General features: G+C 45.0%; 1 protein-coding gene across 2 annotated transcripts in view; it reads left to right on the forward strand.

The window, feature by feature from the left end:
* The first annotated feature begins 237 nt into the window (after positions 1-237).
* Positions 238-14193, forward strand: part of dhx40 (DEAH (Asp-Glu-Ala-His) box polypeptide 40) — a 33634-nt gene continuing 19678 nt past the window's right edge. The window contains exons 1-5 of one of the 2 annotated variants that reach the window (XM_055657682.1): positions 238-395; positions 7787-7932; positions 9046-9165; positions 10382-10615; positions 11359-11425. In XM_055657682.1, coding sequence (XP_055513657.1) covers positions 371-395; positions 7787-7932; positions 9046-9165; positions 10382-10615; positions 11359-11425 — 592 coding nt within the window. In that variant the 5' untranslated portion in view covers positions 238-370. Of the gene's footprint in view, positions 396-3983; positions 4267-7786; positions 7933-9045; positions 9166-10381; positions 10616-11358; positions 11426-14193 lie in introns of those variants that run through there. The other variant, XM_055657681.1, reaches the window with a different exon arrangement.

A 14193-nucleotide genomic window follows, 5' to 3' on the forward strand; every position in this document is an offset into this window, starting at 1 on the left:
CCACATGAGTTCCACCAAAACTTTGTGTTTTGGTCAGGATTCCAGCATCTACAGTCTCCTGTGTCTTCATCCATTCCGATGTTCCTTCTGCTGATAATGTGGGCAACTAGAGACCTCTGGTGGAGGGAGACTCGCGTCGCCGTATATCCCTGAACGACCCATTGTCATTTTTTGTGCCTGTTCGACAAGGTCGGGGTACAACAGCATCCGCTGGCATGGTATTCTTACCGTCGAAAGCCATTCCAGAAGCATTCGCAAAAGTCGACAAGAAACCACGTCATGAGAAATTAGAGAAATACAAGAGGCCGCAGATGCTGGAATCTCGAGCAAAAGTGCTGGAGGAACCCACTGAGTCAGGCTGCATCTGTGGATGGAATGGACGGTCGACGTTTCAGGTCAGGATTATTCGTCAGGCTGGAGTTCCGAACCGAAACGTCGCCTATCCCATTCCCTCCACATATGTTGAGTTCCTCCCGCAGTCTGTTTATTACTCCGGATTGTAGCCTCTTGTACCGCTATGTACAAGTGATTTCCTTCCCAGCTAAAGGCCTATCAATTTCTGGACTTGAATATTCTGTGTTTGAGCCACCACAACCTTCTTGGATGGAGAATTGCAAACGTTCTCAAAAGTAGAAACAATTATTTTCATCTCTGTCCCGAATTTGCAAGCTCCTCTTCTGAAACTGACTTCTTGTTCAGAGGTCAGCGGGTATACAACTAGGTATACAACTAGGAAGCATAACACAGCACAGGAACAGGCCCACATGGTGCCAAGATAAACGAATCTCCTCTGCTTGTGTGTGATCAATATCCGTTCAGTCCCGTCATATGAGCCTCTGAAATGCTACTGTATATTCCTCCACCATCACCCCTGGCAGCACATTCCAAGCACCAAACTCCCCATGTTTAAAAAAAAATGCCTGCACAAGTGAAGGGAAGGGGTGATTAGCAGATGGGTGTAGTTAGTGACAAAGTCTAGAGATAAAAAGGAGACCAAATGAGCCAGATTAGGAAAGAAGAGAAATGTAAAGCCAGTGTATGATGAGGGAAAAGAGCAGGGTGACTGGGGTGGTGGGAGAAATGTATGTGCACCAGGATTGTGTGGGGACAGGAGAAAAGGAGGCACATTACTTGAAAATTGAGAATGCACAAAGGCGGGGAAGGTTGTTGCCACTGGCTGGTTGAAAGGTGAAGATCATTATCCAAGGGTAAGGTTTGGCATTTAAGACTGAGATGAGAAAGAATTACACATGTTTGGAATTCTTTGGCTCAGCGAGTGCGATAAGGCATTCAGTCATTTTGTGGATAGAAAAGGAATGTAAACTAGACTTAGATGAACAGCTGTTATTTTAGTGAATGTTGGAGCAGGCTCAAGCAGCCTTTTGACATTAACATCATTGAAAAGACTCCTTTAAATGGAGCTCAATACTCTCACTCACTGAAGGATTACAGAGTAACCATTGCGACCACCCAACTCTCTCCAGACCTTTGGACTTGGCAATGACCGTGAGTGGAATCCAAAGTAAATAAGGGTCAGAACTTTGTAGTTTGGATGATTTTGTAATAGTGGTCATCTGTGGATTATGTAAAATACCAATATTTGGATTATTTAAACTGTTTAAGGACTGCGGTGGGACAGCACAATTTTAAAAATCCTTTTGCATTAATTATTAACCCCCAAAGAAGGTTTCACAGGATCTGCTTTTATTAAACCTAACAACAAGGGAACATAGGAGCAAATAGGTGGAAGGGCAGGTAGTGTAGAGAAAGCAATGACTCATGCAGAAGGATTTGGATAGGTTGGGAGAGTGGGCACAGAAGTGCAGAAGGAATATAGTGTAGCAAAGTGTGGAGTCATGCATTTTGATAGTAGGGAATAAAGGCATAGATTGTTTTCTAAATGGAGAGAGAATCCAGAAATCGGAGGTGCAAAGGGACTTGGGAGTGCTGGTGCAGGATTCCCCAAAAGTTAATCTGCAAGTCGAATCGGTAGTAAATAAAGCAAATGCAATGCTAGCATTTATTTTGAGAGGGCTTGTGTATTAAATAAAACAAGGACGTAATGCTGAGGCTCCATAAGGCGCTGGTCAGGCTGCATTTGGAATATTGAGAGCAGTTTTGGGCACCATATCTGAGGAAAGATGTGCTGGCTCTGCAGAGGGTCCAGAGGAGGTTCACAAGAATGGTCCCAGGAATGTGTAGGTTAACATATGATGAGCATTTCACGGCACTGGGCCTGTACTCACTGGAGTTTAGAAGACTGGGGGGGGGGCTCATTGAAACATACAGAATAGTGAAAGGCTTGGGTAGAGTGGATTTGATATTGTTAGGTGCTTATTTGGAATTGAATACAGAGAAATGTGAGGTGTTGCATTTTGGGAAGTCTAAAATGGGCAGGACCTACACAGTGAATAGTAGGGTTCTGGTGAGTGTTGTAGAGCAGAGGGATCTAAGAGTGCACGTCCATGGTTCCTTGAAGGTGAAATCGCAGATAGATAGGTTGGTCAAAAAGGCATTTGGCACATTGGTCTTCATCAGTCAGAGTATTGAGTATAGAAGTTCACAAATTCACAAGTTATTGGGAGTAGAATTTGGCCATTCGGCCCATTGAGTCTACTCTGCCATTCAATCATGGCTAATCTCTGCCTCCCAATCCCATTTTCCTGCCTTCTCCCCATAACCCTTGACATCCGTTCTAATCTCTGCCTTAAAAACATCCACTGACTTGACCTCCACAGCCCTCTGTGGCAATGAGTTCCATAGATGAACTACCCTCTGACTAAAGACGTTCCTCATCACCTCCTTTCTAAAAGAGCGACCTTTAATTCTGAGGCTATGACCTCTGGTCCTAGACTTTCCCATCAGTGGAAACATCCTTTCCACATCCACTCTATGCCTTTCATTATTCTGTAAGTTGGGAGGTCATATTGCAGTTGTATAAGACGTTTGTGAGACTGCATTTAGAGTATTGTGTTCAGTTCTGGGCTCCATTTTATAGGAAAGATGTTTTCAATCTGGAAAGGGTACAGAAAAGATTTACGAGAATATTGGCAGGACTAGAGGGTCTGAGCTATAGGGGGAGGTTGAGTAGACTGGGACTATTCTTTGGAGCGCAGCAGGATGAGTGGTGAGCTTCTAGAGGTGTATACAATCATGAGAGGAATAGATCAGGTAGATGCACAGTCTTTTGCCTAGAATAGGCGAATCGAGGACAAGAGAACATAGATTCAAAGTGAAAGGGAAAATATATAATAGGAATCTGAGGGGTACCCTTTTCACACAAAGGGTGGTGGGGAAATGGAGCAAGCTGCCAGAGGAGGTAGTTGAGGCAGGGACTATCCCAACATTTAAGAAACAGTTAATCAGGTACATTGATAGGATAGGTTTGGAGGGATATGGGCGTGTATCACTCTATGACTATGAATCTATTGATATGGATGGTCTTCACTCTCAGATGAGCCCAGCTAACCCAATCCAAAACATTGCCTATCCATTTCCTTCACAGATGCTGCTTGACAAGCTAAGTTACTCCAGCGCTTTGTGTTTTGTTTAAGATTCCAGCATCTGCAATTCTTTGTGTCTGCTGTCAAACAGCTGGTGGGACTCATAACATGCTCATTTAAAGTTTAGGTGGGTATCGTTCATGCTACACTGGGTTAATATTTTGCTGTTCCCCCGGTTAGATATATTGCTGGGCATAAAGTCTGAAGAGGAGTCTCGACCCGAACCGTCACGCATTCCTTCCAGAAATGCTGCCTGTCCCGCTGAGTTACTCCAGCATTTTGTGTTTATCAATGCCAGGAGTTGGATTCGACACAGTGGTTGCTGAGACTGCTATTTCGCCACAAGGCAGGAGAGGGCGCAGGGGAGCAGAAACCCGCAGCGCAGCGTTCCCCAGGGAAACTCCCTCGGCTCTGGGTGGCGCCACGGATCAAGACGTGTGTACGTCACCGGGCGCGGCGTGCTGACGTTCACGGCTTGACACAGCGAGCCTGGGGCAGCGACTCCAGCTCTCGGCGACCGGCAGGCAGCAGGAGGGAGTGCAGGAGACTGGGCCCGGCCCAGGCCTAGGCCGAGGCCGAGGGAGGATGCCCCGAGAGCGCAGGGGAGCAGAGGGATCGACCGGGCCACGGCCTGAGTCGCTGCCCATTTGGCGGCACAGGGAGCAGCTGGTCCAGGCGGTCAGGGACCACCCGTTCCTCATCGTGAGCGGAGAGACAGGCAGCGGGAAAAGCACTCAGCTCCCGCAGTTTCTGCATTGCGCAGGTGAGGCCGGGCCCGGGGAGCCCCGACAAGTCTGGGAGCCCCCCATTGCCGCCCGCAGGGCCCCGGCCATCCCCCCGGGAGCTCATGCCCGTGGGGTCTCGCCCACCCCTCTGCGTCCACACGTGCTGAGCTCCTCCAGTGTGCAGCACGGAACTGTTTACATCAAAGATCTTATAGCTATAAGATCTTTGGTTTGCACCAAAGATAGATGCAAAATACTGGAGTAACTCAGCGGGACAGGTCCTCTAGTGCTTTGTTTTGGCTTCCAGCATCTGCCGTGTGTCCACAGACGTCCCAGCCCGAGGCCAATAGAATACAAGCATGTGATGACCACATAGCAGGCAAATAAACCATTTGGACAAACTCGTTCACCCTCATCTAAGCTGCTCCCATTTGCCAGCGTTTGGCCCATTTCCCTCTAAACTTTTTCTATCCATGTTTATGTCTATTATTGTCACATATACTGATAGTCACATGTACCTGCAAATAGCTTTGTTTTGCATATTATTCAGCCAAATCAAATAATGCGATACATAAATACATTGAAATCAAACTCAATAGGTAGAGGGAAGGGAGCAATACAGACTGCATAATATAATTATCTGCATAGGGCATCTGTTCCAGAGAAAGTCCAATATCTACAGTGGTGTAGAGGAGAATGACACTTTACTTCAATTTATGGAATACAAATGTCTTTTAAATGCTGTTATTGTACCTACCTCAACTATATATTGTGGCAGATCGTTCCATATCAACACCACCTTCTAAATGGGAATTTGGTGCTCAGGTTCCTGTTAAATCTTGTCCCTCACACCTGTCCTCCTGGTTCTTGATGTTTCCTACCCAGGATAAAAGGCTGCATTTATCGTATCTATTTCCCTTATAATTTTATACATCTCTCTGAGAAGTTGTGCTTGTTGAAGGTCATTGGGGCTTGAGACCAATCTAGGATCTTATATCCCAACATTTAAAAAAAAATTACGATGAGCTGGCCAAGAAAAAGTGAGCAGCTTTGTTGAAAGGCATGATGATGGATTTGTTGTTACTGATATATAGGAAAGAATGCACATCATGTATTCCCTTCTGGTCCAAAAATACAAAAGGATAAGTGATCCCAGCACTGTTTGTGCAAAAATTTATAGAAACATAGAAAATAGGTGTGGGAGTAGGCCATTCGGCCCTTCGATCCAGCACAGCCATTCAATATGATAATGGCTGACCATCCAGAATCAGTACCCCGTTCCTGCTTTTCCCCATATCCCTTGATTATGGATAGTATTAGATCCAAAGTAGACTTGAAGCAACCATAAGTGTTGGGATCAGTAAAAATAGACCATCAGCATATTGCAATGAAAGTAATGCAAACTGTAAACATTTGTTCAAATATTAAAAAAAAAGTCAAGACAGATTAATTAGATTAAAAATGGAAATTTTATAACATGCAATAAAGAAATTAAGAGTAATTAAAGAAATACTTTTAATGAAAGTCTTACTTTTAATAACGTCTTAATGAAAGAAGACGAAAATAACTTCCTAGAAATGCTTGGGGATTAACAGTCTGAATACTCGGGATCATCTGGGATGTTGAGAGCTGATTGCATCCAAGGAGTATGCAGAATGTGCAGGAATCCCGTGTGGCCATTCCAATCCAAAGCAAGTGTAGTAATACCTCAATTAGTGCTTTAGATACATTCCTACAAGAAAGAAGTGCTAAATGAACGCTTTCTATGGGGTCTGGCATAGATAAGATGCAATCCTGATAAGTTATTTTTAACTCGCTTATTCCATTCCTGACTCCAGTATAAAAAGAGATATAAAACATGGATTTCCCAACTGGAACTTTGATTCCCCTTTGCAAATCCAACAAACCACTCCAGGGATGTACCTGACCCACTGAGTTACTCCAGCACCTGGTATTCTGCACAAGAATCACCCAATCCTAACCAGAGAACTCCTAAACCATAATCCGACTATGCCCAGCAATAGGTAGATATAAAATGCTGGAGTAACTCAGTGGGACAGGCAGCATCTCTGGAGAGAAGGAATGGGTGACGTTTTGGGTCTCTTCGTCTTCAGACTCTGTGCCCATTAGATATATGCCCAGCAATATATTTAACCAGGGGAACAGCAAAATATTAACCCAGTGATGTATGAACCTATACCCACCTGAACCTTAATGGGTAAATGAGCTGCTCATACCCGGCAGTAGGTGCCTGGAGACTCCTAGGAGCTGGGAAATCTTGTTCCTTGCACTCCTGTGTGTGCAAATCGCCCAGGAAGATCACCCGCACTTACCCGGTAGAATACTCCACCAGCTTCAGGCGCTAGCAAATCCAGCCCCTTGCACGGGGAAAATCACCCGTCCTTGCCCAGCAGAAGGATCCACAGACACAGTCGCCACGGCCCCTGATACACCACTACACAGCGACACCGTCTGACAACTATGTCTCTGTCACGGTTCAAAAGCACCTCCATACTACCTGTTACGTGCCCGACATTCATTTAAGCCAAGGCGTGACTGGAGGAATAAGGCTCCAATTTGAAAGAGCTCTATAACAAAGCAGCGCTATGCGGGCAGCATTAAGCGAGGTTTACCTGTACACCATTGCCCCATCTTGGATACTGTTGAGTGCACACCTGTTCAGTAGGAAGCTGCAGCGGCAGTTAGGTCTGAGATATATAGGGCAAGGGTGAAGTCAATAGTATTCAATAGATTATGGAACAGTTTCTATAAATTGGAGAGAAAACAATCCAAATCTATCCGACCTTTCCTTGTAGCGGGAGCCCGCTAATTCCGTCTGTATTATGGGAAATCTCTACATCCTCCAAAGCCACCACATCCTTCCTGGGTAATGGAGGTGACAAAAACTGCACTGATCACTCCAAATGCGACCTAACCAAAGACTCAGAGAGTTGCATCATGATTTCCTGACTCTTATACTCAATGCCCCTAGCAATGAAGGAAAGCATATTAAACTTCTGCTTTACTCCCTATCTACTCATGCTACCACCTTCAGTGAGCGATTAAATTGGACTCCAAGATCCCTCTGCACATCAATACTGTTAGGGTCTTGCCATTAACAGTCTACTCTCTCCTTACATTTAATGTCCCAACAACCAACACCTCACACATGCTTGGAATCAGCCATTTCTCCACCCATTTCTGCAGCTGATTTATATTCCGCTGTATCTCTGACAGATTTCCTCACTGTGCAACTCCTCCAATTTTAGTGTCAGCAAACTTATAAACCCAACATAGACACAAAAAGCTGGAGTAACTCAGTGGGTCATACAGCATCTCTGGAGATGAGGAATAGGGGATATTTCGGGTCGAGACCTAGCTTTTTGCGTCTATCTTCAGCTTAAACCAGCATCTGCAGTTCCTTCCGACACACTCACCAACCCATCTACATTTAGGCTCAAGTTATTTATATATGCAGGGGTTAAATGTTTTCTGGGCCGGGGAGAGGACAAGGGCGGGCTAAGTCTTTCTGCTTTAAGTTTCCCTTTTCCCTTGCAGGACTCGGACGGTGTGGGCTGATTGGGGTGACGCAGCCCCGGCGAGTGGCTGCCATTTCGGTGGCCCTGAGAGTGGCTGAGGAGATGGGCTGTAACCCGGGGCGGACAGTGGGTTACCAGGTGCGCTTCGACGACTGCACCTCTGAGGTGAGAGGTCACCAGTGAGTCGGTCATGGTGTCAATGGTTCAATGTGAAGGATGTTTGCATTGGAGGCTCTATGCAGTCAGTCACAAGGTGGCTGAAATTGGACCTGGGTTGTAGGCTGTGTGCAGCCCTGGCCTTGAAAGCTGATTGATTATTTATAACGCTTGCTTTGTCTATGTGCAGATCTGCCTGCCTGTGACATTTTGACTATGTATTTCTCCATGTCATTTTGTCTGCATCTCTCCTACTCTGCCCGCTTTTCAGAGTAGGAGAGATGCAGACAAAATGTGATGCAGAAATGGTTTCCAGTAGTGGGAGCGTCGTAAAAGGGCGTACCTTTAGAAATACGGATGAGCAGATGGAATTTCTTTAGCCAGAGGGTGGAATCTGTGGAATTCATTGCCACAGATGGCTGTGGTGGCTAAGTCATCGGGTATCTTTAAAATTCAGATTGATACGTTCTTGATTAGTAAGGGTGTCATGGGAAGATGGCAGGAGAATGGGGTTGAGAGAAAAACAAACTAACCATGATCAAATGACAGAGCAGACTCAATGGGCTGAATGGCATAATTATGCGACTGAGTCATATAAACTTATGTATTTATCTACCCTAAATATTATTACTTTATGTTAAAAAATCTGAAGAAAACATGTTTTTCTTTCTCCCCCCCCACTTGTTGCGATGTCCACAAAATCGATATTTAACTCCTGGAGAATCAAGGGGCTAAATGAAGAAGGCTCCCAACCCGAAACATTGCATATCCTCTACAGATGCTGCCTGACCCAATGAGTTACTCCAACTATTTATGTTTTACTCATGGGACTAAATGTTTTCTCTGGTCCTTATGAAATCAGCCACAACATATATCCTTGCCAAATCAGATAAGCCTGTGAAGGAGAAACAAAGAGAAGGGTAAACAAAAAATGCTGGAGTAACTCAGTGGGACAGGCAGCATCTCTGGACAGAGGGAATGGGCGACGTTTCGGGTCGAGACCCTTCTTCAGACAAGGATATCTTGGTGGAGTGGGAGGAGATTTCGAGGAATATGCATCAGTTGGCTTGAATGGACTCCTGAGCCGTAAATTTAATATAACAATGGTTCTGTTTTCCCCAGGACACTACAATAAAGTACATGACTGATGGCTGCTTGTTGCGAGAAATTCTTCATGACCCAGGCCTCAATCGGTACAGTGTTGTTGTTCTGGATGAGGCCCATGAGAGAAGCCTCAGCACTGTTAAGTAACACTTTGGCATTCTTGTGAATTTTGACTGACTTTGTTAATGCTATTTCTCTTCTCAATTTCCTGTTTATTTCTCTGGAAACGGGCCCTTTGGCCTACTGAGTCCACACCAACCATCGATCACCCATTTACACCAGTTCTATGTTATCCCACTTTCTCATCCACTTGCTATACCAGAGCAAATCTGGAGGAAACACACTCTCAGAGAGAACGCGCAAATTGCAGATAGACACCTCCCGAGATCAGGATCAAACCCTGGTCTCTGGCTCTATGAGGTAGCAGCGCTACCAGCTGTGTAACAGTGCCATCCTCCAGAATAAAACAGCACAGCAGAAAGCCATTTGGCTCATCGTACCTATGCTGGTGTCTCTGGGATAGCTATCCAATTAGACTCAGTTGCTTGCCCTCCCTAACAACTTTACACCTTGAGTTTTTAGCCAACACTCTCTTAAAGCCACCATGGAGTATGTTTCCAGACTATACATTTCAAATCTCAGTTGCTTGTTTTTAAAAAAAATGATCTCTCATCTCTATATTTTGCTAAGTAACAGGAGTCCCAGAATAAGACTGGTGCAAAGCCTCTCTAATTTCCCTCTGACACCCCTCAGGAGCAGTGGCAACTCATAAATTTGGGTCCTTTTGTTTAATTGACCCTCCTACCATGAGAAACAGTCACCCATAATGAATATCATTCACAGTACTTTAATTGCAGAATTCTTCCTGTTACATCTTTTCAAAGACACCTTTCCATTGAAGTCAATGTCAGCAAGGCATCCTTCATGAGTGGGAAACTGTTCCTCCCAAGTCATCAACTCCAGAGTTTTGAATCACGGGCAGTGAAGGTCCATTGATGCAAACTTCCTCTCTATATGGATGCTACAGCCATAGAGACATACAGCATGGAAACATGCCTTTCAACCCAACGTGCATGCAAACTAAGATGCCCCATCTACGCTAGTCCCACCTGCTCACATCTGGCCCATATCTCTCTAAACCTTTACTATCCATGTATGTGTCCAAATGTGTTTTAAATGTAGTTGTACATGTTGTATAAATATGGGTACTGACCAAGTTGTCATTCTGGACTGGTCCCATTTGACTACATTTGGCTCATATCCCTCTACATCCTTCCTATCCATACATCTGTCCAAATGTGTCTGCCAGGGTTTTGTGTGCTTCTCCCTCTAATAAAGTCCCTTCTCCCCACAGGACATTCTCTTCGGCTTGCTCAAATCCCTGTCGGCACTGAGCACGACACCATCTGTGCGCGAGGTTCCCTTGAAGGTGGTGGTGATGTCAGCCACGCTGGAGACAGAAAAACTCTCAGAATTCCTCTACGGCTGCCCCATCTTCCACGTGTCGGGCAGGACTTATCCAGTCAAGGAATTATTCTGTGACTTGATTGGACCTAAGGATAAACTTGGCATGGGATTAGTTAAAGAGGTATTGTTAATCATCCTCCCTATTGCACAGCAAAGTCCCATTAAACTGCAGGTTCCCGATTTGAGCAGGGCTGTAGTGTCAGAGAAGGGGGAGCCATGTTTGAATATGTAGCACTCTTGCGTCTATTTGTTCCATGGCTTGAGTAGCTGGCCCAGACTAGTATTCTAGCGGGAGATCAAAGGAGAGGTTTCTAAATCAATCTGAGCATTATGGTTGCATTAAAAAAAGTCTCACGCCGACCTTTGGAAGATGATTGAAAGTTCTCCCATCCCTCCAACTCTGGTTCATCCTCCACTACCATCCTGCTCCATTGGTTGTTTGCGATCTATGGCAAATTGCAACCTCTGGAATTCTTTTCCTCAATCTCCTAACCCTTTTCAGCTAAAATGAATCTTAAAATGAACCTCCGATCAGACATACAATTACTGGTCCTAATGTCTCCTTTGGGTTGGTATAAATGATGTGCCTGACTATATCTCAACAAATCTCCTTGGAATGAGAATAACCCTGTGGGGGGTGGGGGAAACAAGACCTTTTTATTGCTGACATTTGTCCTCTGAGAAACCGACCATTTACGTCAGTAAGTAGTTGTCCTCATTGCTCGACCTTATTGTAGGGAGTGGCCACCTACTGCTGAAATGATGAGCTGCAATGCACTATAGAACATTTGGTAAATACAAGATCATTCTTTCCAATCTGCACTGGTTTGTTTGAGGTAATATTGTCTTGTTCCTCTCTCCGAGGTTGTTAGTGTCACTTTGGACATACACATGAATGAGTCAGAGGGAGACATCCTGGTGTTTTTGACAGGTAAGGGGCTGGCAGTGCTGATTAACCCATCTGTTGTTTCCCCACGTATTGAAGGCAAAATGTGTTTAGTTGCCAGAATGTTTAGTTGCCAGTTTTTAATGCCAATTTATGTGCGGTAGCCCCATACAGCAAATTCCTGTACATTTGCTCTGGTCACCTCTGAACACTTTGACGCTGAGATGCGTGTTTCATAACAGAATTTTGAGCAGGTTCAAGGTTGACGAAACCTGGGCAATATTAATTCTTTAACTAAAGTCACTTATGACATAGATAGGGTAGACGGTCAGACCCTTTTTGGGTGGAAATGTTTAACACGAGAGCATAACTATGAGGTGAGAGGGGGAGAGTTTAATAGCGATGTGTGGGACATTTATTTTTACACATAGTGGGAGCTTGGAACGTGCTGCAAGGGGTGGCGGTGGAGGTAGATACGTGGTGAAGTTAACGATAGTGAAATTTAAGAGGCTTTTAGATAGGAATAAACATTGCTGGGCTGTTCAGTGTTCCACATCTGATTATGGAATCTTGCTCTCTGCACGTTGGCTACTGTTTTCTTACACTGGAAAATTAAAATGCTTCAAAATGTCTTCATCTTGGCTGTAAAGTGACTTGAGGCATCAACTGGCTGCTAAACTGGGTTCTAAACTATTTGGGTCTCGCACTCCGAGACGCATTACAGTTTCACAGCTAAAGTGGCAGCAATATTGGAAATATTGTGTAGGAGTGTAGGATGTGATATTTTCCCAAGCTGCAAAATTTTAATTTGTTCTGATGCTTGTTTTAATTTAATTTTTTCTTGCTCTAATTTGGTTATTCAAAGTGTTTTCCAATTTTTACTTATTTCTTTTTCACATGCGTTTTAGCAAAATCACATAGCAAAATTTTAGGATGCCTTTTTAATGTCTGAAAACATATAAGGGATTTTATAAAGCACAGAACAGTACTACATAGGGCCCTTTGGCCCACACTCTCTGTGCCAAGTTAAACTATCTGCCTTGCCTCCAAAAGCTCTTTCCGTGCCACTATTGTGGGAGTGTTGCTGTTGCTATTTTTTAGATACAATGTCAACTTATGGTCCTGTATAACTTCAGCACCACTTCCGGCAGCACATTCCAGGCACCTGCCATTCTCTGTGTCAAGCAGAACATGCCCTGCACATCTCCTTTACATTTTTTTCTTTTCACCGTAAAACTGACCTCTGGTCTTTAACGTTCCATACTGAGAAAAAGGTTCTGACCCTACCCTTTCTATGCCTCTCATAATTTTATATACTTCTATCAGGTTTCCTCTTAGCCTCTGACGTTTGCCCAATCTATCTGTTCAGCTTATATACACTAATCTGGTCAGCATTCTGGTAAACCTCTTCTGGTCTTTGGTGAAGAGACCATTGTGCAGTGAAAACCAAATAGTTCAAACATGCCATTGAGGGATAGAACTGTGTTTTTCTTCCATATTCTGGTGAAAGCATGACACAGTACTTCATCACGTAGATGACCCTCAGAAGTGCCTGGATAAGTTTATTTGATTGAATAATTGATTGAAAGATACAGCATGGAAGCAGGCCCTTGGGCCCACCGAGTCCACCCCGACCATCGATCACTCACTCACACTAGTACTATGTCATCCCAATTTTTCATCCTCTCTCTACACATTCGAGGCAATTTATAGAGGCCAGTTATCTTTGGGATTTGGGAGGACTCCAGAGCACTCGGTGGAAACTCTTGTGGTCAACATGCAAACTCCACACAGACAGCATCTGAGGTCAGGATCGAACGCAGGTCTCTGGCTATGTGAGGCGATGGAGGCAATAAATACCAGCCTCACCAGAGATGTTTGCAGATCCCAAAAAAGAAAATGTTTTTAACATAACTAATACTGTATAACATTCAGTGCTCAATTTCTTGGATTAGAGATGTTTAGGTGAAAAGATTATGCCTTTCTGTGACGAATTGTGATGAGGAAAAGCTCTTCCCTTTAGGGAGCCTGTCAATTACTAAAGACCAGAAATGTAAAACCATTTCTAAAAGATCAAAAGGGATGAGAAATGTTCTCAATTAAGTGCAGGGAATAGGAACATTAGATCTGGAAACATGTGAGAGTTGATTCCATTCATAAGGTTGTTGGATGGTTGCTGGAGGAAGAATAGTTTGCAGGATAATAGAAAGTACAGGTGCACAACCTTTTATCCGGTGTTCCAGAAACCGAAAAGCTCCGAAAACCGGCCATTTTTTTCAGATGTCGTCTGCGCACCAAAGCTCGCGTTTGGCGCCAAACTTGACCCAAAACGACCCACGGTCAACCCAGGTCTGTACTACTGTAGCGGCTGCCTCCTCCCTGGAGACCGGGAGACGCTTAAACATCTGTAAATCATTGCTTAAATGTTAGTCAGTTAGTTTGGAGGGCTTTAATGTGAAGGGGGGTGAAGGGGTAAACTTTAATTCTTAGTCCCCTACCTGGTCGGAGAGGCGGGGAGCGGTCAATGCCTTACCGGGTCGCCGTGCAGTAAGCTCCGCAGCGCTGTGGCCGGTGGGGCTGTGGGCGGCGCCGGTTGTAGCTCCGACCCCGGCAACTCTACCCCTGGCTGCGAGGCGCTCCAAATCCAGCGCCGCCCGCGGCCTGACGCCCCAGCTCCGCAAATGTCGGGAGTCGGCGGCGTCGCAGCGCTGGGAAACCAGCGGGGAGCGGGCAATGCCTTACCGGGTCGCCGTGCGGCAAGCTCCGGAGCGCTGTGGCCGCCGACTCCCAACGTTCGCGGAGCGTCGCTGGAT

This window comes from Leucoraja erinacea, chromosome 28 (assembly GCF_028641065.1).
Source record: "Leucoraja erinacea ecotype New England chromosome 28, Leri_hhj_1, whole genome shotgun sequence".
NCBI lineage: Eukaryota > Metazoa > Chordata > Chondrichthyes > Rajiformes > Rajidae > Leucoraja > Leucoraja erinaceus.